Genomic DNA, 27,483 nt, shown 5'->3' on the forward strand with positions numbered 1-27,483 from the left:
GCTGGACTGGGCACTTCCAATGATCACTTTCATCAACTCTCAGAACTTCTAAGCAAAAGACAACTTGAGGGGCCACCAAGCAAGCAGGTGGCTTTGATGACCAATGATCACTTTCTCAGTTTCCTGTTTTCCACAGAGTGGTCGCTCTGCTTCCCCAGAACCAGTGAGATGTGAATTGGAGGTATTTACTTAGTAGAAAACCTAGGTTTTGATATTTGCCCAGGTCCCCATGGACTCTCCTGGCCCTTCCCTGATGGACTGTAATGAGAGCGCAATCATTGGTGAGATAAATTAAAAGTAACTGCCTGACATACCAACTATTGCAACCTTATTAGTACTTTATTGTAACCTAACAAGCTGACACATCCACATGACATCTATACACCCAGAGACACACTAAAGCTGTACAAGATCCTTCAATGCCAGTCTCTTCATCATGACAATGACTGTTGGACGTTCTCTGTGCCATAGCTTTCATAACTCCACATCCATGTACAGGACGCAGATGGCCCTGATGAAACAAGGCTTTCTAGAGACATTCTAAGCCGACTCAGTATGAGGTCAAGTATTTTATTAAGCCCTGCTCTTTCAGATGTTTAAAGAGGAAAAAAAAAAAAAACCCCAAAAAAACCCCAAAAAAACCAAAAAACCAACCCTTGTGTTTTCATTTACAGCATGACAATTTTGAAACACTATTTTAACAGTGTTCTAATCAATTACAAAATGAAAGTTAACCTTCATGCGATTTCATGAAAAGCAAGAAAAATCTTGGGGGTTTTGAGAATCACAGGTAAAAAAGGAGATTTGACTCCTTAAGTTGCACATCAAACTTTTCGTCTTGTCTAAATCAAACTGAACAGATGTGGAAAAAAATGAGTCAGGGTCTCCCCATATAATTCTAAATGAGCTTTCAGGTTCTGCTTCCTATGGCCCATTTTAACCTAAGCTGCCTTATTGCCTAAAATCTGCAACTTGATACTAAAAGCTTGTCAAAATTAAGTGCACGCTTTATAAGTTTACATTTTTACAGTCTCACTGTTTTTCTTTGATATTTGACAGGGACACAGGTTCCCATGTCATCTGGCCTTGAAGTACTTTTAGAACTTTCTGCTGGACCAATCTGAAGGAGCTCAAGGTTGTGGTGAGTTATGCGGCCTTTAAGTTGCCTGCCCAGCAGCCGGCCCTTGGGCCCACACTTGAGGGCTAACACCTGCTGGCTGGACAGAGCAATTAATTTTTTTAAAAATGCGGTAAGCTGCCAAAAATCAAAGCTAGAGGATAAAAATATAATTTTACCTCTTGAGCTTCCAGGGGTGGCCTTTGATCTCTTCCAATGCTTGTGTGGCAGGAGGCACGGATCTTAAATTTTCCTGCAAAAGAAACACCTTTGAAAGACACCAAACACCAAACGCTGACTGCTCACCATCTCTATCCTCTGTCCTATCACTCTCGCATAATTACACTGACACCTAACCGAGATAGCTCCTCACAGCAAAAAGACATATCTACCAAATGTCCCCTTCTTTAAGAAAATTATCATCGGAAGCTCTTAAATTATACCACAGCCCATCCCTCGTAAGATCAAATGTTATTTCTGTAAGAGGCGATAGTTGAGTTTTCCGGTTGATGATTATAATGTGGCATTTGTTTCAGAATGCCTGTACATTAAATAGATAACTGAACTTCAAAGAGCTAAATACCAATCATGGGCTGGGGCACGGCCACACATACAGCCTCCCTCCTTCTCCAAAGTCTTTGGTAGCCAAGACAAGGTCACTGGTCAGGGTAATTTGCAGGAAAAGTCAATTTCTCAAGTACCGAAGCAGGTGTTGTGGCACTCTATGACAATTTACTGAATCTAAATTGAGGAAGTTGAAAAAAGCAAAGGTCATGATCCACAGGAAGAAAGGAGGAAAGAAAATCTCTTTGACTGTATTTTTAACTCCTTTCAACCAAGATGCACTCACCAACCGAGACAATGAACACTAAAGATAAATAAATGAAAACCGGAGTAGCTCATTCCAATCAGCAACTTATCTGATTTCTTTCACTAAAAGCGGAGGATTTCATGTTTGCTTGAATTCACAAGGAAATAAGCTCAATTTATAACAGCTAAAGAACAACTCTTCTGCCTGTGAGTGTTTGGGTAGCAAAAATCAAACCAAGATATCAGAACTTTCTGTCTTTAAGTCAAATAATACATATTATATAATACATACTACGTATCATAGAGTATACAGTATTGTTATAGAATAATATATGATAAACATATAGTATATAACCCTGGATATTTTATTTGAAATCCACACATTTCCCATTTCCCCAAAACTAGGGATAGGGAACACTGTCAAAATGGAAAACACTTTCCAGAAGGGAAAAGAAACATGAACCTTACAATCCACAGTGTTGTTGATGTTGCAAGGAGATCATAGGATGTGGAGTTAGAAGATTTGAATGTGAATTCTAGTTAATCACTAATTAGCTGTGTAATTAGAACAAATCATTTAATCTCCTTCAGTCTCCATTTTCTCATCTGTAAAATTGGAGGTTGTAAGGATTAGATAAACTAATATATGTGGAAGCATTTGGCAAATTAGAAATATTTCATTATCACTGTTAACCCTTATGGCATATTTTCCCGAAGGGGGAAATGCATATACCACTGGTACACATGAGGTTGGGGTAGGCACTTAAGGTTTAAAAAAATGAGTCCGTGTGAAAAAAAAAAGTTAAATAAATAATAGTACAGGTGGAAAAATATTGAAAGTAGCATGCAAACGATTGACATTTGGTTGACTTATCCAGATATAAATTCTTCTTGGGAGGAAGGGAAAAGAGATGGAACCACCAAACTCCCTAAGGATGTCTCTAGTACAAAAAAAATTATTTTAAAATGTAGATAAATGGGTTACCTTTTAGTTAAACACTCAACCTAAAAAGAAAAGTATGCATATGATTTGCTTGCATGGCAACTTCTCTTATTAAAAAAAATCTCATGAAAACAACACTGTCTACATAATCCAAAACTGAGTTCTAGCCTGTAGTCTCAGTGTTTTCAAGCAATATTACATGCAATAAAATTGCATTAAATTGCATTTCCAGAATAATCTGAATGTTCCCCCTTGGAATTTATGTCCTCTGTCTAACAAGGGAAGCTCATATAGTGTTTTTGGTCAGAGTGTGATAGCCATAAGTTATCATAAATGTACACTAACCTCCTCGTTTTATAGATAGGGAAACATAACTGGATAAGGGCAGCCATTTGGTGACTCCCCATTTGTTGCAGATCTGGAAATAGAACTGGCTTTGGGTCCACAGACTAAGTCCAGGGCCTCTCCTATTTCCTAAATGTGAAGTACTTAATGTCCAAGCAAAGTCGGGAGAAACATTTGACATTTAAATCCTCTGTTTATTTATTTATTTTTTTAATTTACTGGTGCTAGTGAAAATCCTGTGTCAAACACAGAGGGCAACCTTAAAAGGCATTAAGCACTCAATACATTAAGAATTGAAATACATTACCTTCTTCCAGTCTCATATTCTTATTTGTTCTTACATTTTATGGTTCTTCTATATTCTTAATTTAGTTCTGAAGTTACTTTCCCTTTTTCTGTTATGTCCCCTTGAGTACAAAATATACTTTCACGAAGGTGCTTCTTAATCTTATCCAGGGTGTTTGTGAACCATCTACATTTATAGGAATATGCATTTTTTTCTTTTTGAGATGGAGTTTCACTCTTGTCGCCCAGGCTGGAGTGCGGTGGTACGATCTCAGCTCACTGCAACCTCCGCCTCCCAGTTTCGAACGATTTTCCTGCCTCAGCCTCCTGAGTAGCTGGGATTACAGGCGCCCGCCACCATGCCCGGCTAGTTTTTTTGTATTTTTAGTAGATACGGGGTTTTGCCATATTGGGCAAGCTTGTCTTGAACTCCTGACCTCAGGCGATCTGCCCACCTTGGCTTCCCAAAGTGCTGGGATTACAGGCATGAGCCACCACGCATAGGAATATTTTAATATTTGGAATTGATAACTGAAAATTCAGCATACAAAAACGCTTGTCTATATGGAAAACAATATACATGTTGTCACATATTATTACACTTGGAGTATTTAATGCAAAGGTAGTGTGCCTTTTTTTGTTGTTGTTGATTTTCCTTGTTTAGTGAAACATTTTCCAGTAGCCAGTCAAATAAATTGCTGGCAAATGAACAATATTTTAGCCATCAAGATTCAATGATCATGTTGGCCTCCCGAAACCAAACTCCAAATATGTTGAGGAAACATTCTCTGCCATGGCAGTCTCAAAACACCCTGGCATTTTACTGATACCTCTGGCACTATGCCTTCCAAAATCAGAAGGCCAGCCTAGAGCCTTGCTTATTTTAAAGTTTCTTTTTTTATCATTACATTTTAATTTTGAAATAATTTCACGCATATGAAAAAGCTACAAAAATAAGACAAAGCACTTCCATATACCCTTCATCCAAATTTCCAAAATGTCCATATTTTACCACAGTAGCTTTAGCATACTCTTCCTCTCTCAAAAGACTAACAGATCAATAGGTACATTTGTTTTTTTTCTTGAACCATCTGAGAATAAATTGTAGGCATTTTATCCTTTTACCCCTAAACATTTTAATGTTGTAGTTCCCCCATATAAGGACATTGTCTTTCATAGCTGCAGTACGAAAATCAAAATCAGGAACTTAGAATCAATATAGCACTATTACCTAATCTACAGACCTTATTCAGTTTTTCCCAATTGTCCCACTGATTTGGTTTGCAATACTTTTGATACCTCACGCCATCTTCTAAATGCATTGCTCTGCCCTATACATTGGGAATTCTGTAAGCCAGAAGCTCTTGTTCCCACACAAATAGTTCAAATGTTTTAAATTAATAAGTTATATAAATTGCTCGGGTTGAAGGAATACTCACTCATGTTTAAATTTGCATACCAGACACGGTAACACAACTTCTAGTGACTCAATATGAGTCACGTGATCATGCCCCAAAAGTGTGTTTCATGCTAAAATTGCAAAGTTGCCTGAGTCCTTGTGCTTTGTGGATTTGGGGTCCATAGTCATGGAAAGTTAACCATAGACCCTCACCTAAGTGCCCTGGAGAAATTCTCCCAGCATCAGTCTTGATAGCAGGCTTGATTTCCTCTTCCGGCTAACGGGTCACTTGAGATCTTCCCATGGCTTCATGATGTGAATTACATGAGATGAAGAAAGCATTAGGACAGGGGCTGGCTTATTAAGTGCCTAACCACTTATAGATGTAATTGATTTTATTAGTTGAATGAACAAACAGTCAAATACACTGTTTTGCATGAAACAGGATAAAATTTATTTTCAATTTGATTTAAAGTAATTAGCACATTCATTTTTCACAGCTTTTCTAATCAAGCTAAATCCTAGGCCTCCTCATGGAAGAATAAATAAGTGCAATACTATCTTGAAATTTAAAAAGTTAAGACAACACATGAAAATAAGAACAGAGACTAGGGGTAGGAGCTATATCATTTGTATATTGCCGTGGATACTTTACTACAATGCAATAGAACAACACATCCATACACTTTCTGTCAAATCATATTTCTAATCTTTGTCTAAGGTCTTAATATAGGAACATTTATTGGAGAAATAAAATAAAATTAGAAGGCTCCTTCTTTCCTTCTCTTTCTTTCCCCTTGCTTCCTCCCTCCCTCCCTTCCTTCCTCCCTCACTCCCTCCCTTCCCTCTCTCTCTCTTTCTTTTCTCTTCCTTTCTCTTTCTCTCTTTCTTCTTGCTTGCTTTCCTCTCTTTCTCCTACGCGCCCCCCCTTTTCTTTCTCTCTCCCTCTTTCTTTCACAAAGGGACACATCTAGCTTAGGAATGTGGCACAGAGCTAATTAGCCAGGCAAATAAATAAATACAGTAGAATACACAAATAAAGGTTGCCACACCTGCAGGCACTCGGGTTGAGTGAGAGGGGCCCAGTCCTCCACAGGTCACATGGGCCTCTTTTCCACCACCACTGACTGTCCTGTAAGCACAGCTGACACCACTTCGCCTCCAGCAAGGTCAGAGCGCAGCGTCACAGGAACAGAGGCAGCATTGTCTTCACGTTCACACGGAAACACCGTCCAATGTGCTCTGATCAGCAGCTGCAACAGGGGCTTCCCCATGGCGGCAGCACCAGGGCCTCCCTCGAAAGCCATCTGCCTCATCCTCCGATGGCCACCTTTCTTCCACCAACCTGCCTTCCATAAAATGCCTTATCTTGGCTTTTGAACAACTCTTCAATCCCTCAGGGACTGTGGGAATTCTCACCTTCCCTATTCGTACAAATTGCCTTTAAATGAGAAGTTATTTGGCCTGTGGTGGACACTGTCATCCGGAGCCAGAAGCTCAATGTGAGCTATGATTAATGAATTATAAAGCCAATTCACTGAGCCATTACATTAGTGGAGCACTGTCGTAAGCAGGAACTAATTCTATGTGGAAATAATCATTCAAGCAGAGAAAGGCATTTCCTATCCATTAGAAAATACTACGAAGAGATAATCCTTAAAAGAAAAAATCCACATACTATTGGCCAAAACAAAAGATTATTCAACCTTTGAAAACAAATTTGAATTTTGGCTTAATTATAGGTTTTGCTCTTATGATAAAAGAAATGCTACTTGATTATTTGATTATAAGCAATTTAGTACATGACCAGTTCTTGGAAAAAAATTTCTTTTAAGTAAAATCCCTCAATTTGTGTTTTATTACCAAAAGCCTCCATAGGGGAAAAATGTGTTTAAGACTATAACACAGGTTTAGAGAAAAATTTTGGTGATTATTGTTCATTTATTTTCCTTATTAAGCTAATTTAATTATCATTGAGACACAAACATTAGCTCCAGTACTGGGCTTCACACATCTGTTAGTAAAGATTTGATTAGGGCTACACAAATGTGCTAGATTAAACTATCTAGTTGGTGAAATTCAAGCCACCTGGATATTTTAGCAACATCAATAAGAATAATTCTCTTTTTCAAAATCAGTAAATCCAAGCTATATTAAAAAGAATTAATTAATGAGTGCCAGATAGGCAAAACAAACATTTGACAATGAATCATATTATCAAAGGTTTTGAGGGAGATCCCTCTCAGCTTATGTTTAGATGTCAAATTATATTACCAAAACTAAACAATCTGTTAAGATGATGTCTTAATGCAATAAGTCTCTAGTGCCATACGGGGTTTTCTTGTTTTTTTTTTTTTTTTTTAACTTCTTAAACATTGTTAGTAGGAAAAAAGATATGCTCTATTTACCAATGATAATCAAATCATAAAACATTTGCCCCAAAATGTTACCTTGGATATTTCCAAGAGCTGTTAGTCATTGAAATCCTATTTAAGATACTGTTACAAAGTTTAGTTAATGTGTCACACATATATCTTGATGTATGCTTCATAGGAGGAACTCAGTAAAGACACGGGTATTGAAATAATTAATATATAAACATTAGGGGTTTCATAAAATATATAAAGAATTCTAGAATTAGAAGGAACTCAAAAAATCATCCAGTCCAGGGCTGGCAAACTTACTCTGTAAATGGGCAGATAGAGAGTGAATAATCTAGGCTTTGTGAGCCTGATGGTCTCTGTAACAACGATTCAACTTTGCCCTTGTAGTCATAGACAAGAGTAAATTAATGGGTATGTTTGTGTTTCAATAAAACTTTATTTACAAAAGCAAGTAGCAGATGGAATTTGACCCACCAGCAGTATATCGATAATCCTTCATGGAATCCAACTTCTGTATTTTAAAAACCAACACCTTCGGCCTCATGTGGGATGGCAGCTCGCCCAAGGTTAAACAGCAAGTTAAGCAGCAAGTGGCAGAGCTGAAGTTGAATTTGACCCTTCCAGCTTCCAGGCAAGTGCTGAATTCATTGTAATGACACATGGATGGTTGGCTGTGTTCAGATGGAAAGTCTGCCTCAGTCTTAAAGCAGATCGGAAATGCTTCATGTATTTGATGTCTATAGAATTGTGATGTGTGGATGACTCCTCACATCTCCAGTGAATAAGTTGCTTTCCAGAGACCTAAGCAGAATCACAAATAATATTTTCTGGGAAAGGAACATGAACATCCTTGCAGTTAACCAAGCATGAAAATGCTCGCCTGAAAAGCCACACATGGCTTGCTTCATTAAAGACCATTTCAGTCTTGAAAAACTGCGTTTCTATTGAATATTTATAACAAATATGATTGAATAAAAAGAATTTAAGGTGGAAAAAACCCTATGTGTTGTGATTCCAAATTAAATCTTATTTTCATGTTGACAGTGTTTTGTATTCCCTGGTTTGCATGGTATAAAGAATCATCTTATTACAATGCCCTTTTCCAGCACCAAATAATAAGACTTTCTAGATTAATACTTGAGTCACCAACATTCATTTTCTAGCGGGGTTTTCCCCTTTCACGTAGTTCATTCTTTTCATTTGGAAGGAAGCGCAAGAAATGAGTCCCTAAGCAATCCTAAATGAGGATGTGGGTCTGGGTCTTTCTCTGTGGATATCTGCATGGAACGGCTTTGTAATCCTTGCCCTAAAACTGACAGTCCAGAAAGATATGATTGATGAAAGGGAACTGGATGTTTGAGTCAAAATGGACCGTCATTAACTAACTGAACCAAGTAAATGAAATGGAGTTTCCAAGGGGCAGTGGGGCACATTCTTCTTGAAAACATGGGCCCAATGTTCAGGATGTGTTTTACTGAAGGGGGTTGGGGAGTGGTGGGAGCCACTACTTAATGGCTCCCAGCTTGCAAAGGTGAAATAGCCCATACTATATATATAAATATATATATATATGTACACACACACACATATATACATACACACACATTTTTTTTTCTTCAGCAGTTCTGTGTTGATGTTGATTTGCACATCTCTCACTGAACAGATGAGGGTGCATCTTCTCCTGTGTCATGCATTTTTCAGGCTCTGAAATCACAAAAATAATACTCACAAATGCAAATAAAATTATGCTACTATAATTGTTTTCTAGTTTAGTTAGGTATTTTATATCAGCTTAGAAGTAAATTAAGCTGTATCTTTTCTTACTTTATGTAATCAAACAAAAATGCACAACATAAAAATCTTACATTTATGTGAAACTATATTTTCACATATGCGTTTCTTTTGGATCAAAAGGGTAGATTTTTAAAATAAATTGTATCATTTTTATAATACTTCATGTTAGAACTTAGGTCATATGTTATATCAAGTACAACTTTAGAATATAATAAAGACCCATGTATTACTGAAATATTGGAGCATACAAGTGTTTTTAAAATAAAAGTTCAACCTCTGCCCTGCCACCAGCCCCCACACAAAAAAGCTACCATATTGCTTTAGGTCACGGATAACAAAAGCATGAATGATTCAGATGAACACCTTTTGAACTTTTTTCAGGAAGACTTGAGTGGTAAGGTAACTTAAAGTCTTAACCATAATGCATGCAGGTGGCCCTTTCTTGGCTTGAAACATCTTGAAACAGTTTCCGTGCCAAGCAAGGAGGCTCCTGTATCAGTGTGGCTTGCTCAAGAAGGATGGAAAGAGAGTATGCAAATGAGTGCATATTTATTGGTTCAGGGGCAAGACTTAGAGTTGAGCGGTGCAAAATGTGACTACCCTTTCTTAGAAGCTAGCCAGAGTACATAAAGGGAATAAAAATGCATTTTTCATTATGTTTTATTCACTGAAGGAATTTCTGGTTGTTGTTGTTGTTGTTGTTTTATAATAGATGATTAAAGAATACAGGACAGCATGTTATACAAGAATAACAAAGACAAACAATTAGCAAACTATTGAGTTAGAGTGGATCTACTGTGGTGCATGTTTAATTGTAGGACTAAACAAACGCCTGTGCATTGTTAATGGGTGAACATATTGGCTGAGCTATCTGAGCTATTCCTGCTTATAAAATAGAACCTGAAGCAAGTGTATAAGGCTTTGTAGTTTGTATTTTTATATTGGCCTTATTCTTTACTCCATGTTATGTTCTTACTTTTGTTTTTCTCTTCATTTATGTTATCTTGAAGTGTCTTATGTACCCTTAGAAGCTACTTTAGGTCCAATTTAGAACTAGAGTTACATATAGTTTGAATTTTACACCATTATGGAAATTTGAAGATGTTATCATTCACTGATAGGCACAAATTATTATAAGAAAAGCTGAAGTCATTAGCCCAAATAAAGGATTAGAATTAACAATGAAAGTGAACTTAGAGTATAATTAATGAATTCTCTAATTGCTCTTCCTGTGTTAGTTCATTAAGCCTGACTATTGCGTGGATATTCAGGCATCTGTCTCCAACATCTGTCATCTCACTGATTCCTGGGTTGACTCTGTTGAAGCCTGGGAGGAAGGGTTTGCCTTTCCTCCTTCACTGCTCTTTGCATTTCCCTCCAAAATCTGAACATGCTGTGAAAACGAAAACCTTTCTCTAATATAATTGTCTGACAATGGGCAGAACCACCGTGAGAAAGTTTAAGACTTCCACGGAAAAGTTGCAGATTATGCTCACTTCAACCTTTGCTACCATTGATTGTGCATGGTTAACAGCGGAGCAGCTCTTGGCCATGTGTCACCTTTAGGCTCAGAGTTTTACTGGTAATGAGATAGTATATGGGCAGATATCTGCTCAGATAGATGACATTCCCAATCCACAGACTCATTTGTCGGGAACAAGTTCACAGCCAGTGTGTGGGAGGCACCTCATGACCCTCCCCAGCCGAAAGACTCACAATAGGTCTCACTGTGTTCAAAGACTGACAGCATAGAGGGGAAATGAGCTCATCCTTTTCTTGTCTGGTATTCTAGTCCAAACTTTATTGGACTGGTGTTCTAGGTAACCCACTCACTAAAAATTGCAGGAGCAGAAAGATCTAGGTGGGGTGGAGGCACAGAAAAGACAAAAGGCGAGTCACTATCTTGTAATCAGCTTAAGTTCCAGGACTTTGCATTAAAAAGGAATAGTTACTTAGGTATATAGCACTTAAGCTGCAGAGTAGTTGGCTAGCAAAAACAGTCCCAGGATAAGTTCAAAGCTGGAAATGATGTTGGTTGGGGGCAGCATGCTTGGTTAAAACACTTTCTCTGCAGATACAGGTGGTGATTTACGCATGCAATTGAAATGCATTCAGGATACATTTATATATATATAAAATAAAGCTCACTGCTATTTTTAAAATAGGTTGACTTCAGCTTGTACCTGCAGATACTTATATGTACACTTGTTCATACTTATATGTACTTACATGTATACTTATATACAGATATACAGATACTTATATGCATACTTGTTCGTGACCATTAGAATTAACAACACATAACATTTGGGATATTTCAGAGTTCCACACTTGACCTTACCCAAAAGCTCTAGAAGCGATTGTTTTCAGAGTTCTGGTTGCATGGATTTATTAGAAAATGCTCTTCTGTATGGAAGACATGGCTTGCTATTGCATTTCTCTTTTGCAGAAAAGCAAGTCCAACAAATCAGTGACATTATTATAGCAAGAAATTATCTATGGGGCTCCACTTCCCCAGGCTATATTTCAAATTAGTGTGGGGCTATATGGAACTTAGGGAGTGGAAAGACCATGGAATAATCAGGAGATTAAGTTTCCAGTCCAGGTTCTGCCAACAAACAGCCCTATTACCTCAGCAGGTCTCCTCCTTGTTCCATCTTTGTAGAAGAAAGAAATCACTGATTTCTAAAGCTTCCTTCCAGATCTGACTTGTTTGGACATTATGTTCTTTCCCCTCTGGAGAAACAAGTGTTATTCCCTGTGGGTGGTGGTGTGAGGAAATCACTCAGAGCGAGTAAACTGCCCTCTTCTCTCCGCAGAAGAGGAATCACAACTTCCTCTCGACTTAAGTTGATAGTGCTTTTGCATTTTTAAATTCCTATGATGAGAGGTCATCAAGAAAGAGCCACCTGATCAATCAATTCATCCAGAAGGTCCCAGTTTATCATCTTATAAGAAAAGTATGCTCATTGATTTGTTGGTTTATTTATTTGTTTATTCACTTATTCAACAAATATTTACTAAGTACTCGCTATGGGCCTGTCACTACCAAGAGGATAAAGCAAAGAACAGGAGAGAGGAGTCCCTGTCCTTCTGAAGCTCATGATTGAATGGAGGATGCTTATTTTAAAGCATAAGTAATTACAATAGAGTGAAAGGAATAAAAATGTAAGTAGGTACAGAAAGCGGTGAGAATACTTAGCAGGGGAGTCCCCATCCAATCTAAGGGTCAGGGAAGATGCTTCCTGAAGAGCTGGCACTTAAGCAGAGTCCTAAAGGATGAGGCATAGTTAGTGAGCTTAAGGGAGTCTTGGAGGGAGGGCAGAGGGCGAAAGTCATTTATCCATGCTCTGCAAATCACCTGACACATGGAGGCACCTGTCCCAGGTGACAGGATCTTAATGGGCAGCTCAGGAGAGAAGGGAACACTTTGAAACATGAAAATATGTGAAAAAAAAAAAAAAAAAAACTGAAAGGATGAGAGGCAACAGCATCCAGCATACCACAGGATCTGGAAAGTGGTGTGTTCCCACCAGCCAGACTGGACAACTTCCTGGTTCATAGGGCATTAGTTCATAGTGCATTGATAGTGGTGGGAAATTAATGTCTTTAGGCTGATTACAGCCCTGCTACCACATAGCAAATCTTAAAAATAAGACCCAACAGTCCAAACTGTTTTCAAATAACTATGTCACAAAACAGCTCAAAAATATTTACAGGAATACAAAAATATCAAGCACCCAATAAGGAAACTTATACTGTCTGACATTCAAGTAGAAATAACTAGGCATGTAGAAAAATGGGAAAATATGACCCGCAATGACAAAAATCAATCAAAAGCAACCTGGACTGACAGATGTTACAAGTAGCAGACAAGAATATCCAATTATTGTATGTATTCCATATGTTTAAAGAATTAGGCAGAAACATACATGGAAGATATTTTTAAAATACTCAAATTGAGGTCCTAAAAAGAAAATCTACAATGTATGAGATGGCAAATACATTGTATGGGATTAACAGAAGATTAGAACTTGCAGAAAGAAAGATCAGTAAACTTGAAGATATACCCATAGAAACTTTCAAGATGAAGCACAGAAGGAATTTTTTTTTTTTTTTAATGAAAATAGCATTAGTGAGCGTGGGACTTTCAAGGCTTAATATAACTAGAATTGGAATTTTCAAAGAGCAGGAGGGATGGGGAACAGAAAAAGATATTTGAAGAAATAATGTCTGAAAAGTTTTTATGGAAACTGTCAATCCAGAGAGCCAAAAAGCTAGACAAAGCACAAGCACATGAATCATGAAGAAACCACACCCAGACACATCATAATGACATTGCTCAAAGGTAAAATTGTTTTAAAAACTTTTCTAAAAAGTAAAAAAGTCTCAAAAGTCGTCAGAGGAAAAATAAAATTATGCTACATACAGAGGAATAAACATATGGATTCTAACAGATTTCTTGTCAGAGCAACATGTTTATAGAGCTGAAAAACAAATCTATGAACCCAGAGTTCTGTACCATAAAAATATCTTCACAAACAAAGGCAAAAGAAAGGCTTCTTCGGAGTTTTCAGAAAATACAGATTTTCATCAAGGAATGAAAAGAAGAGGATATGGTATCTACATAGTTAATTTTTTTTTCTGGTTTTAAAGTATTTTAAAACTACCATTGACTATTTAAACAAAAATAGTTACAATGTAGTATGGATTTGTAACATCTGTGAAAGTAAAATTTGTAGCAATAGCCAAGGCTTAAGAAGGGAGAAATGGAAGCATCCAATTAAAAAAAATCTTATAACATATGTGAAGTCATATAATATCACTTGAAGGAATAGTGTAATAAATTAAATATGTATACTGTAAACCCTAAATAAATTAAATATGTATAGTATAAACCCAATCATAAAGATGACAACAAAGAGTTATGGCTAGGAAACCAACAAAGGAAATAAAAATTGAATAACAAAAGTATTCAATTAATCCAAGAGAAGACAGAAAAAAAGAGAGGAAAAGGGAGCAAATAACTGAAGGGATAAATAGAAAATAAATAGCGAGATGACAGATTTAAACCTAACTGTATCAATAAGCACATTAAATGTAAGTGATGGAAACGCCTTAACTGAAAGCAGAAATGATAAGATGGGATATACTACCTATAAGAAGCACACTTTATACATAAAGACACAAAAAGGTTAAAAGTAAAAGGATGGACAATATATACTATGCCACACTAAACAAAAGAAAGTTAAAGTGGCTATTTTAATATTAGACAAGGTAGATTTCAGATCAAAGAATACTACCAGAAATAATGAAGACCATTTTATGATTTTAAAAGGGCTAGTTCATTAAGGGACATAATGACTCTAAATATTTATGTACTCAATAACAGAGCTTCAAATTATATGAGCAAAACTGATGGAACTGAAAAGATAAATTAAAAAATCCAAAAGGATAGCCACAGATTTGAATACACCTCTGTTACTAATTGGTCAAAGAAGTAGACAGACAATCAAAAAGAATATAATATAGAATATCTAAATATTATCAACCAACTTGATCTGATTGGCATTTATGGAACACTCCACCTAGCAACAGCATAATACACATTATTTTTTAAGGACATAAATTACATTTACCAAGGACTATATTTTGAGCCATAAAAAGTGCTCAAAAAATCCAAAAGAATTCAAGTCGACACAAAGTATATGTCAAATTTATGTCAAATAATTTCATTTTATTTGACCAAAATGAAATTAAATTAGAAAACAATGACAGAAAATATTTAGCAAATCACCAAATATTTAGAAATAACATACTTCTAAATAAACCCACTGGTCAAAATGAAATCAAAAAGGGAAATTAGAAAATAGTTTCAACTGAATGAAAATCTAAATACAACATATCAAACTTTGTGAGATGCTGTGAAATAGTACTTAGAGATACAGTCATCATTAAATGCATATGTGAGAAAAGAAGAAGCATTTCAAATTAATGACCTAGTTTTTCACCTTGGAAAACTAGCAAAAAAAAAAAAAAAAAAAAAGCAAATAAAACACACAATAAGAAGAAGAAAGAAATCATAAAGATTGGAGCAGAAACTAATAGAATAAAAACTAGAAAAACAGTAGAAAAAATTAATGAACCAAAAAATTAGTTCTTTGAAAGGGTCAATAAAATTGAAAAATCTCTAGCCATGCTGATCAAGAAAAAAGTAGAAAACACAAATTACCAATGTTAGAAATGAGAGAGTTAAGTGACATCACTACAGGATCTACAGACATTAAAAGAATAAGAAGAAGATTTTATGAACAATTTTATGTCAATAAATTCAACAGCTTAGACAAAAGAAACAAATTCCTTGAAAGATACAAACTATCAAAACCCACTCAAGAAAAAATAGATAAACCGAATATCCCTATGTCTAAAATGAATTTGTAGGTAAAAATCTTCCCACAAAGAAAACTCCAGGCCCAGGTGGCTTCACTGGAGAATTCTACATTAAAGAAATTAACAATAACAATGCTAAACCAAGTCTTCCAGAAGATAGAAAACCAGGGAATGCTTCCTAACTCATTCTATGAGGCCAGCCTTACCCTGATAGCTAAACCAAAGACATTATGAGAAAAGAGAACTACAAACTAATATTGTTGTTAACATGGATGTAAACTTTTAAACAAATTTCAGCAAATTGAATCCAATAATATACTGAAAGGGGTAATATATCATGTCTATTATGTAAGGTTTTTAATGTAACATTAAAAAAGCAATCATAATTCACCACATGAATAAACACAAAAGAAAAATCATTTGATGATCACAACACATGCAGAATAAGCATTTGACAAAATTCTACAGCATTTCTGTTTGCTTCTCCATAAACATTAAATTCTCCGTAAACTAGGAATAAAAGGGAACTTCCTCACGCTGTTCAAAAGCATTTGCTGAAAACCTGTAGCTAACATTATATTTAGTGGCGAAAGACCAAATGTTTTCCCTCCAAGAACAGGAATGAGACAGGAATGTGTACTCTCCCTGCTTCTATTCTACATTTATTGGAATTTCTAACAAGTGTAGTAACTCAATATGTGATAAAAAAGTCATCCAGATTGAAAAGAAGTAAAGCTGTCTTTATTTGCAGAAGACATAATGATCTGAGCAGAAAATCTGATGAAATCTACCTAAACATTACTACTGCTAATAAATGAGTTTAGTAAGCTTGCAGGATGCAAGATCAATATGCAAAAAATCAATTTTAAATATATATTTATATATATTTTACATATTTATATAAATATATAAAAATATATTTACATATCTATATAAATATGTAAAAATATATAATATAAAAATATAAATATATATTATATATTAATATTAAGTTATGTAACATAAATATAACATATAATATATATTTAATATATATTTTATATATAAATTTAATATATATTTATATATAGCACAAATTTAATATATAATATAAATTTAGTATATATTTAATATATAAATTTAATATATATAATGTAAATTTATATATTAATATAAATATAAATTTATATATTAATATAAATACATATACATATATATACCCTAGCAATTAAAATTATAAAAACAATACCATTTATAATAGCATTATATAACATGAAATACTTAGAGATCTGGCTAAAGATCTGTCCCTAAAGAGAAGCCTGACTAATGCAGATGTTAAAGACCTGCATAATGAAAACTATGGCGGAAAGATATTAAAAGAGACTTAAATAAATGGATATCATATGCTCATTAATCAATAAGTGAAATTATATTTTCAGTTGTTTCCTTAGTTCATCTACAAATTCAGTGCAATCCTAACCAAAATTCCAGCAGATGATTTTGTAGAAATTGACCAACTTATTCTAAAAGTTCATATAAAAACATGAAGGATCTGGAATAGCCAAAAGAGCTATGAAAAAGAAAAACAACTTTTGAGTACTAACACTGCCTGACTTAGGACATACAAAATTACAGTAGTCAAGACACAGTGGTATTGACATAAAGATTGAAAAAGAGACAAATAGAATAGGATAGAGTACAGAGCTAGACCTTCACATACCCAGACTACTAATTTTCAACAAAAGTGCAAAGGTAATACTGTGACAAAAGGATAATTTCTTTTTTAAATGGGTCAGAGCAATTGGATATGTATTTGCCAAGATAGGTAAAACTTTGAGAAAATAACATAGGAGAAAACTTTGTAACCTTGGGTTAAGCAAAAAATACTTAGATACAATGCCAAGCTTAATTCAGAAAGGAGCCAATTGATAAACTGGACTTCATCAAAATTTAAAACTTAAAACTTCTGCTGTTCAAAAGACACTACCAAGAAAATGGAAGAAAGAAGCCACGGATGGGAAGAAAACATTTGCAAGTTATATATCTAATAAAGTACTTGTGTACAGAATATATAAATAACCTTCAAAACTCAATAATCAAAAAAACAAAAAAATGGGCAAAAGATTTGAAGGACACTTCATTAAAGAAGAAATACAGTGAGGAATAAGCACATGGAAAAAGGCTGACAGCATTCCACAACAGAAAAATGCAAATTAAAGCTGTGATGATACACCACTACAAATCTATTAAATTAATTAAAAGACTGACTATGCGCAATGTTAGTGAGGAGGTGAAGAAATTAGAACTCTCATACAATGGTATAACTGATGTGGAAAACAGTTTGCTAGTTTCTGAAAACATTAAATATCCACTTACTATATGATCCAGCCATTCCACTACTAGGTATTATTTTTCCAAGAGTGACAAAAGCACAGGTCCACAGGAAGACTTGTAGGTGACTTATACAATATGCTTATAGCATATTCATTTGCAGTAGCAAAGATCTGGAAACAAAATGTCCATTAACAGGGGAATGAATAAATAAATAGGCAACACCATACAATGGAATACTACTCAGCAATGAAAAAGAGAATGAACTATTGTTAGACACAACAACGTGATTGAAGCCAAAATTAATAATGCTAGGTGAAAGAGTATCAACAAAATGAGAGTACATATTATATGATTTCACTAACATAAATTCTAGAAAAACTTAGTGTCAGAAAGCAGATCAGTGGTCATCTGGGGATGGGGAATGAACAAGTCAAAGAAAACTTTTGGAGGTGATAAATAAGTTCATTGTCTTGATTGTGTTGATGGTGTAGGTTCAACTTTGTCTAATTTTGCACTTTGTGTACAATTTATTGCATTTTCATTTAGCTTTTAAAAAGTCAAACAAAAACTGGAAAAGTATATTTGCAACAGATATAAAAATTGTATCTATAATAGATAAAAAGTTAATATAAATTGACACAAAACACTAATATTCTAACAGATAAACAGGCAAAGTTACACACAGATTTTAAAAATAATAAAAATATAGACTGGGTGAGAGGTGGCTCATGCATGTAATTCCAGCACTTTGAGAGGCCAAGACGGGTGGATCACTTGAGGTCAAGAGTTCGAGGCCAGCCTGGCCAACATGGTGAAACCCTGTCTCTACTGAAAATACAAAGATTAGCCAGGCGTGGTGGCACCCGCACCTGTAATCCCAGATACTCGGTCAGTCGAGGCAAGAGAATCGCTTGAACCCAGGAGGTGGAGGTTGCAGTGAACTGAGATTGCGCCACTGCACTCCAGCCTGGGCGACAAAGTGAGACTCCACCCCCCCCCAAAAAAAAAGAAAAAGAAAAAGAATAAAAATATGACCAGTACTTTAAATGAGAAAATGTTCAACCTCATGGAGAACTGAGAAAATAGAAATTAAAGCAACTCAAATGTATCAAGTTTTACCTTACAAATTAGGAAATATTAAATGTTTTTTTTTTAGAGACAGGGTCTCACTGTGTTGCCCAGGGTGGACAACCTGCTGGTGCAGTAGCTGTTCACCGGTGGTATCATAGCACACCATAGTCTTGACCTCCTGGCGTCAAGCCATTCTCCCGCTTCAGTCTCCTGAGTAGCCGGGACTACAGGCTCATGGCTGGAAATATTTTTAAATGATAAAAACAATGTTCATTAAGGTATGATAAAATAGTCTCTCACATATTGCTAGTGAGCATATAAATTTATGTTATTATTTTGGACAACAATTTGGCAATGTGGATTTCAAATAACAAATAACCTGAGCCTTGAAAATGGACCTGATATTGATTCAGTAATTCTACGACTGGGAATCCATCCTAAGGAAAAAAGTTCCAAAAATGGAAATCCATCCCCTTTCCCACAAAGATATTCATAGCAACAATACTTATAATAAGGTAGCTTGGAAACAATGTAAAATTGAACCATAAGGGGTCTTTATGTTATTGTTATATCAATTTCCTGAAAAATTATACAACCATATGAATTCTATTTATAAAGATTTTTTAATAACTTGGAGAACTAGGGGAAAATATTGTAATATTAAAAAGAAAAAACAAAAAGTACACCAAATCACAGTATGATTACAACTGTTTTGTTAAAAAGTGTTTTTACAAGAAAAAACACTAAATAAAGATTACATTTGGATGCGCCAAGATGTTGACGACAGTTTTCCTTGGGATTCTAAACGTACAGCCGAATTCGTTTTCCTTCTTTATGTTACTCACATATTTCCAATTTTTATGTGGCTATTGGACTTTTGTATTAAGAGGCAAAAAAATCTTTTTTAAAAAGAAGCAGAAAGTGTGATCAGTTCTTCACAGATTTTACAATTTGAGAATAAAAATTTTAATTACATTTTTCTTCCTAGTTATTTGGAGACTGTTCAATATAGGCTGTTTCTACTCACAAATTGATACTGGAAAGAATCGATATTGATCTGTTTCTCTTTTCCCATTTTTTGTCATTTCTCATCTTTGTCACCCACTCTCTGTGTGACAAGTTATTATTTTTTTAAATCTAAGTTTCTTCATCTTCCCAATGAGAGAACTGAACCGGATTTATACATTCCTGCATCACATATTTCCAGAACATCTGCTCTGGGCAGGGCCTTCAAGATGGGAGTAGGGGCAACTGGAGAACCTACGAAGCTCCCAGTTCAAGATTCCCACTAGACAGCTCATGTGAAAAGCAGGTTTCTGAGAAGGGGTGATTTTCCATGGGCCATCCTCAGGGGATGAGACTGGCATCAGAGTAGAAAAAAAGCACTCACCGAGAAGGGTGAAAATAGCCCACAGATCAGCAGGGTAAATGCAGCCTGCTGGGCATGTCCACCTAGAAGCCAAAAGGACAAATAAGTTGGGAGGGAAAAAATTTTAAAGATCAGACAAAAATAAAGTGTAGCATTTCTTAGAGTCCAGGTAATGCATCCACCATCAGCTCAGAGATAAGCAAGAGTGTGGAGGTGCTTTCCTGTAGAAAGAGACAGCAGTGTGAGGGAACAGGTTAGAGAGACAAAAAGGCAAAGTGACAGTGAAATGTGTGTGTCGGGGGGATTCACTCTAGATGCCAGGAACTTATAACGTGTTTATAACCAAGTTTACTTGGTCCCAAAGACTGGGGCTTTTATGTTAGCTGAATGGGTCACAAACTCTACTTTCATGGAAGGTTATATTGCTCCAGCAAACACCTTGACTTCAGAACACACCTTCCCCACTTCTACTCCTGCCTCTTTTCCATCGTGACTTGTGAATGTTGATGACTCCAGAGGAAGCTGACTACGTCACACAGTCATCAGGAAAAATGTGCTAGCTGCCTTTAGCCTGAATTAATATTATGCTTTCAATTTAAGCCTAAGAAAAGAGAATCTATTTTGACTTTTCTGTAAGCAAAAAGTGATCATTTGCTGATGGTTCCTTGTGCAATTCAAAAAGAAAATTATTAGATGTATGTAGGCAAGTACTGACTTGCAATGACAGTTTCTGTGAAGATGTAGAATGTATCAAGAATATACTGCTAGGAATTTTCTGTTTGTTTTCATTATCTAATGTGCACTAGGTTTGAGGGAGGTGAGTGTGTGTATATACGTGTTTCCATGTATGGAGAAAGTGCAAAGTTATTAACATTTTCATCTGCAGAAATGGATTGAAATTGTGTTCATTGACTCACAAGTAGGATCCATTACTGGGTGCTGGTTGGCAATGTCTTCTGAAAAGCACATAATAAATGAGAAATTGTCATGCCCAAGGCAGCCGCAGCTGCTTCTTCTAGACAAGGGCTTTGAGGGTTGGTTTTCAAGGGACCTGGCTTGAGCTGGAGGCCCCCAGGCTCCAGGGAAGGGTTTGATAACAGCCAGTGGGTCACACTGTGGCTTGTCACTTTCTCAGGAAAAGCTGATCCTTTTTCTAAGTCCGCAAGTGACAGGATTATTGTGTAAGTTCTTCGGAGATGCTTTCATCCTGACTGTTTTTTGTCTAAGGCTGTTGAAGGAGCTTTGCCAAGAAAAGCAAAGAATAAAGTTGAAAGACACCCAGTGCTAATGTCCTTGGTTCCACAGGCATGGGTGCCAGGGACTCTAAATGGGACGGCCTTCGAGAGGTCCTGGAGATGGGAGGAAGCACATCAGAGAAAGAGACACAGCCGGGGAGACACTAAAGGGCCTCTGTGGCCACTTCTCTTGCCCAGGGCAGATCCTTCAGGCATGGGGGTTTTCCATTCTAGCCAGGAATGACAAATCCATCCGAAGGGTACATTTTCAGCCAGTGGAACAGTCGATTGTGTGCAAGACCACAGGCTCTGTGCATGTTGTTGACCACGCTGCCTCCCCTGAAGAGGCTCGATGCTTTCTCGATGTTCCTCTCTCCACCATAACGATCTTATGTGTTTCTCCGAGTCTGGTTTGCAGTCTCCCCAGTAGACCTTTTCCACTTACCCCATCTGTCCTTCACACTGCAACCAGGGGCACCTCTTTTTTGTTGTGAACAGACTTGCTTTTGTCATTGACACATTCTTTGGATGCTATTTTTCTATCCTCGATAAATTTCCATTCCAGCCAGGAGTGTCAGAATCTCTGCAGTGACAAATCCATCTAAAGGGTACATTCTGGCCAGGACCCACTGATGGCAAAATGGGTCAAGTGGGACATCTGCCTTCAGCATCTCTCTACCTCCATCTGACAAACATCCTGTACCTGAGCTGCTTGTAGTATGCAAGGAACATCAGACACTTCTCTCTCTCCTTCCCCTCTCCCATCAAAACTTATATATCCTGGGTACTAATCTCTCAGGGCCCTTTTAGGGGCTGAAGTTGAAGTACAGTAGCTTGTAAATAACAGACACCTTCTCTACGGACACTTTGGTATTTAACAGGGGCTCTGAGTGCTTTGAGCTAAAATGGGAAGCAAAGTTGGCCTTTTAGGCCCTGAGGTAGATTAGAGTGGGGAAGAATTTTGGAACCATGGAAGGAGTGTAAGGGCCACTGCTTAGGGTCCTTCATGTCATGCTTAGAGATGGATGTCCAGGAAACTATTGCCTTGAGAAATTCATGCGAAGTCCGGAACACTTAGCACAATATCTGTTATGCTGAGAAAGCAGTGCAGCTTTTTAAAGTGGTTCAATAATTACTCTCAGACACAGAATATGTGTGCATGCGTGCATGTGTGTGTGCGTGTGTGTGTGTGTTAGTGTCACTATGCATGGTTGTGCAGGTTGTGCACTGCAAAAGGGCTGCATGTAGGGAGGCACCGTTCCTATGGCAAACATTAATGCATATCTTAGGTAAGACAGTCAACTGGCAGAGGCCATTTCTAATTGGGAGAGGGGAAACGTCAGTGCAGGTTTCAGTGAGAGACAGAGGCAGGTTCTAGCTCATCCCTCTTGGGCTCTCCCCTACTTCAAGGTCCTGATCACCTGCCCTACAACTTCAGGCTCAGCTGAAGAAGAAACTGCGTCTTGAGTCTATTTCTCCCGCTCCTACGATTGCTTGCTCTATACCATCCTAATGGTCCTGTTTCTCTCACCCTGACTGAGACAGCTCGGCCTGAGCCTGCCCACAGCTTCTCACCTCTCGCCTCCTGCACTCCAGCCTCCCCAGCTCCTCTTTCTCTTCCTGGGAAATGCCACACGCTGCTCCCTCCCACCCTAGAGCCTTTGCAATCCTGTGCCTTCAGAGTACCCAGATCATATGAGAATAAAGCTTGACTCATGCCCTTCAGCTGCAAAAGAAAGAAAAAAGGGACGTCCCCAATTTCTGATGAATGAAGCGTCAGACCCTTTTCCAGCCAAGACGTGCCCAACATGCTTTGCCCCTTTCTAAGAGCATGTGGTTTCCTTTTCCTCTCCCCTATTGGACAGCTGGCTGAGGCTGTCACTGGGAGCTCCACCCTTTCTGAGTCACGAGGCCACCAGCTCCCTCGAAGCTTCACTCCTGGGAATTTGAACCTTGAGCAGAGGGAAAAACAGCTGGATCCAACTAGAATTGCATCCTGGCCATGGCTGCCTGTGTCTGACCCCACAACTGGAGCAGAGCCTGCCCTCCAGCCTCCACGCTGCCTTAGTTCCTTCCTATGGATGGGACATTTCAAAATTCTTTCAATAAATTTCTCAGTGCTGAAGCTACCCAGAATTGGCTATGGTCCTTGTTAACTATCAGAGTGTTCTTCATACCTTTGCCCTTCTTGTTCCTATTGCCAAATCTTACCCAACTCTCAAGATGATCTTGTACAAATACTGCTTCCTCCACAAAGTCTTCCAGCATCTTTGCCCTCCTATCCCAGGCCAAAAGGAATGATCCTTCTTACTTCTTCTCTCCCACAGCCCTTTATCCTTCTCTGGCGCTGTGTATCAGACAGTACCGCGTGTGCGTTCTGGATGAGGTCTTCATTCATTTGTGGGTCCTGAAGGGCCCTTCACAGTGTCTTACAAACGGTAGGTTCTCAACAAAGCCTTGGTGGATGCCCATTGCATTATTAACAGCTGGGGTGGCTGGGGCGCATTATGTTCTCTCTGCCTCCTTGGCTAGCTCTGTGCATGTGTGATTATCTCTTCTTCTTTCCTTTATTTTGAAGAAACAGAGGTATTCCTTGTTTACAAGTTTCAGATAACTCTATCCAGTAGTTATACTGACCAGCTTTGATCTTGTAAATAGCTTAAAAAGTGATGATTTTAGGGGGTAACAATAAACCGATGGCACAGAAATGTTACAGGCTCAATTGCACCCTGAAATGTAAATAGAGCTGGGTACATGACTTCTTATAATCTGTGCCCATTGGCAGTGGTCTTCCAGTTCACTTCCCACGCAGGTGAAGGCTCAGCGTCTCACAGCTTCCCCTGCGTGTGTCTCTGTGACGCCGAGAACAGGGGTGAACAGCACCAGGCTGCTGAGGTTCTGGTGTTCAGTGCTCTGGGGCTTGGTGGAGCTGCTGAAAGAAAATGGCATCCATAGAGAATATGGGGGAGAAAGAGAGAACAAAGCCTTTCCTGTTACAGATTGAGAAGACATGTTTCAGGCAAATTGAGCAACTGAAAAGGCATATTTTCTTTCAGACTCTTTACATTCTTACAGGAAAATTAGAGGAGACATGGAAAATTCAAAGTATGCTGTGTCTCCATGAATTGAATCATGTTATCTGATTTGAAGACTGTGAAGTTATTAATAATTTTATTTATACTAGCTCATGAAATTAGTTGACTTTGGAATCGATCTTTGTTAAAGTGAAGTGGAACGCTGAGTGATCTGGGGACAGGCAGGACATTACCATGACTTTTGAACACATCACTTGGATTTGTCTCAGCTCATCTAGTGCCTTTCATGTCACAGAACATTGAATTTGGAAGGAAACCTAAAAATTCTCTTATGTGTCAGAAACTATTTTAGTGGGCAATTGGCCTTAAAAAAATTCCAAACTTCATTTCCTTTCAAGGACATTTTAGCTTGGTGTTGGCATTACTCATTCATGTGTGTACTGCTACAAGAACATCTTGGGTATGGTAGAAAATAAATGGTTTGTACAGTTTTGCCCAACTTCCCATGACATATTGAAGAGCATTGACACGGTGTAGAGAAATTTAGATGAACTATACTTCATGTCCTAGACCATTTTGGGAGAGACTATCCCAGAGTCTTCACAAAAGCCTCAATAAGACATGTCTTCAAGATGATATTGCCTGTTTGTGGTACTAAACTGATCTTTACTGAGAGTGCCTCCCATTGACCAACCCAATTAGAAACTTGAATTGTGGTGATGGCACTTCAGGACCAGTAGGGCCCCTCCCGATCATCTTTCCTCATGTCTTCACATCATCACTTGAATCTGCTCTTCTTCCAGTGTCTTCAGCTCAGTAAATGGCCTGACTTCATCCTATTGCCAGCATGTGATTCTCAGCATTCACCTAACAAAACCCCCAATCTAACTGTATCTTGCACCCATATCTCCCTTCTCACTCCCATTCATAGTCCAAGCACCATCATCTACCCTAGACTACGGCCATGGCATCCCAGTTGCTGTCCTCATTTTTTTCTCTTCTTCCTTTTCCTTTCCCATCCATTCTACATACAGCAGCCTAGGCTATACTTCCGAGACACCAGTCTTACTGTGTCTTACCCCTGCTTTTCACCCATCAGTGGATTCCTCTGTGATACTTTAGCATGGCCCCCGAGGCCCAGCATCTTCTGGCCCCTCTCTCACTCTGTATCACATACCATGCATTCACTCTACCTATGCCTTAGCCATGCAAACTTTCGCTGTGTTCCTCAATGTGCCAAGACCCTGCCAATTCAGGACCTACATTTAGGCTGTCCTTTCTACCTGGGACTATATATATCCCCCTACTTTGCCTCAAACCTCCACCCCTCCACAAACTTTCCTGGATACCCTGTTTTCAATCACTGATCTTACCTTAAATGCTGGTTCCTCAGAAATACCACCCTGAACACTGAGATTAAATTCCTTCTGTTAGAGGTACCCAGAGGAGGGGCAGTAAGCTTTTTCTATAAAGGGTCAGAGAAAAAATATTTTTGGCTTTGCTGGCCATACGGTCTCTGCAGCAACTACTCAACTCTGCAATTGTAGTGGAAAGCAGGCATAGACAATATGTACATGAATAAGCATGACTGTGTTCCAATAAAACTTTATTCACAAAAGCAAGCAGTGGGCCAGATTGAGACCAGGAACCATAATTTGCCAATCCATGCCTAGAACATTCTCTCTCTTTGCATTGTACTATTTATAACAATAGGAAGTAAGTAATTGTATCTGCATGATTATGCGTTAATGCCTGTCTTTGCTCCCTGGACTTCTTTTTCATGAAGACAGAGATCAAACCTGCCTTGCAGCCTCCAGCAGGGACAATAGACACCCAGATAAAATAATGACTTAAGCCAAGCTAATTTGCCTAGTCAGGTTTTATCCTAAGTCTTTAGCTTGAGCAATGGGAAAGGGGCCTCTATTCTTTCCTATAGAAGACAATAACTTGAGTGTATAGAAAAGCTGAGCTGCTGCAACGATCTTGGCATCAGTAGAAACTGAGAATGGAACCAGCACTGAGAAGTAGGTCTGAGAAATTAAGAGAAACTAACTGGATTATTGCTATATCATTCAGGTCCTAGATCAAGCCCTATCTGACTTAATCTATCTAGTTCTTTTTTTTTTTTTTTTTTTTTTTTGAGACAGAGTCTCACTCTGTCACCCAGGCTGGAGTGCAGTGGCACGATGTCGGCTCACGGCAACCTCTTTCTCCTGGGTTCAAGTGATTCTCCTGCCTCAGACTCCAAAGTAGATGAGATTACAGTCACACACCACCATACCCGGCTAATTTTTGTATTTTTAGTAGAGATGAGGTTTTGCCATGTTGGCCAAACTGGTCTCGAACTCCTTACCTCAGGTAATCCACCCACCTTGGACTCCCAAAGTGCTGGGATTACAGATGTGAGCCACCATGCCTGGCCTTCTAGTTCTTGATTCTAAAGTTTCATGAGTCAACATATCCTCATTTTATTAAGCACAGTTTAATTAACATTTTTTTTGTGGCTTGCAGTGGAAAAATGTGCATAATATCTGATATTTTCTCATTTGTACAGTGGAGATAATAAAACATAACTTGAAGGGTTATTGTGAGCATATAAAAATATACATAAAGATGCCTAACTGCATATTGCACACAGAAACCACTCATGTTTGTTAAATAAATGAGTAACTATTCTCATGAGCAAATACATATATTTGATGAAGCACTGTTTACCATAATATGTCTTTATCACACACTTTGCCCCACTTATGATTTTGATTATGGAAAGTTTTGACATTATTGTCAGTTGGTGAGCAATCAAAGTGGAGCTATCATCTTAATATGTAGTACAAGACACCAGGAAAAGGAAATGCAAATTACAAAAATTGATTTTAGCCACAATTTCAGGAATGTATACTGTATTAGTTCATTTTCATGCTGCTGATAAAGACATCCCTGAGACTGGGTAATTTTTAAAGAAAAAGAGGTTTAATGGACTCACAGTCCCAAGT

General features: G+C 37.6%; 1 protein-coding gene across 1 annotated transcript in view; it reads right to left on the reverse strand.

Annotated features, from left to right (window-relative positions):
• Positions 1-7,699: 7,699 nt before the first annotated feature.
• The window catches only part of LOC105467552 (protein CASC2-like), an 85,227-nt gene continuing 65,443 nt past the window's right edge, over positions 7,700-27,483 (reverse strand). The window contains exons 3-5 of the mRNA XM_071069058.1: positions 20,242-20,303; positions 8,878-8,987; positions 7,700-8,084 (exon numbers count right to left, since the gene is read on the reverse strand). Of these exons, the coding sequence (XP_070925159.1) occupies positions 7,863-8,084; positions 8,878-8,987; positions 20,242-20,303 (394 nt within the window). The 3' untranslated portion in view covers positions 7,700-7,862. The remainder of the gene's footprint in view (positions 8,085-8,877; positions 8,988-20,241; positions 20,304-27,483) is intronic.

This window comes from Macaca nemestrina, chromosome 9, assembly GCF_043159975.1.
Source record: "Macaca nemestrina isolate mMacNem1 chromosome 9, mMacNem.hap1, whole genome shotgun sequence".
NCBI lineage: Eukaryota > Metazoa > Chordata > Mammalia > Primates > Cercopithecidae > Macaca > Macaca nemestrina.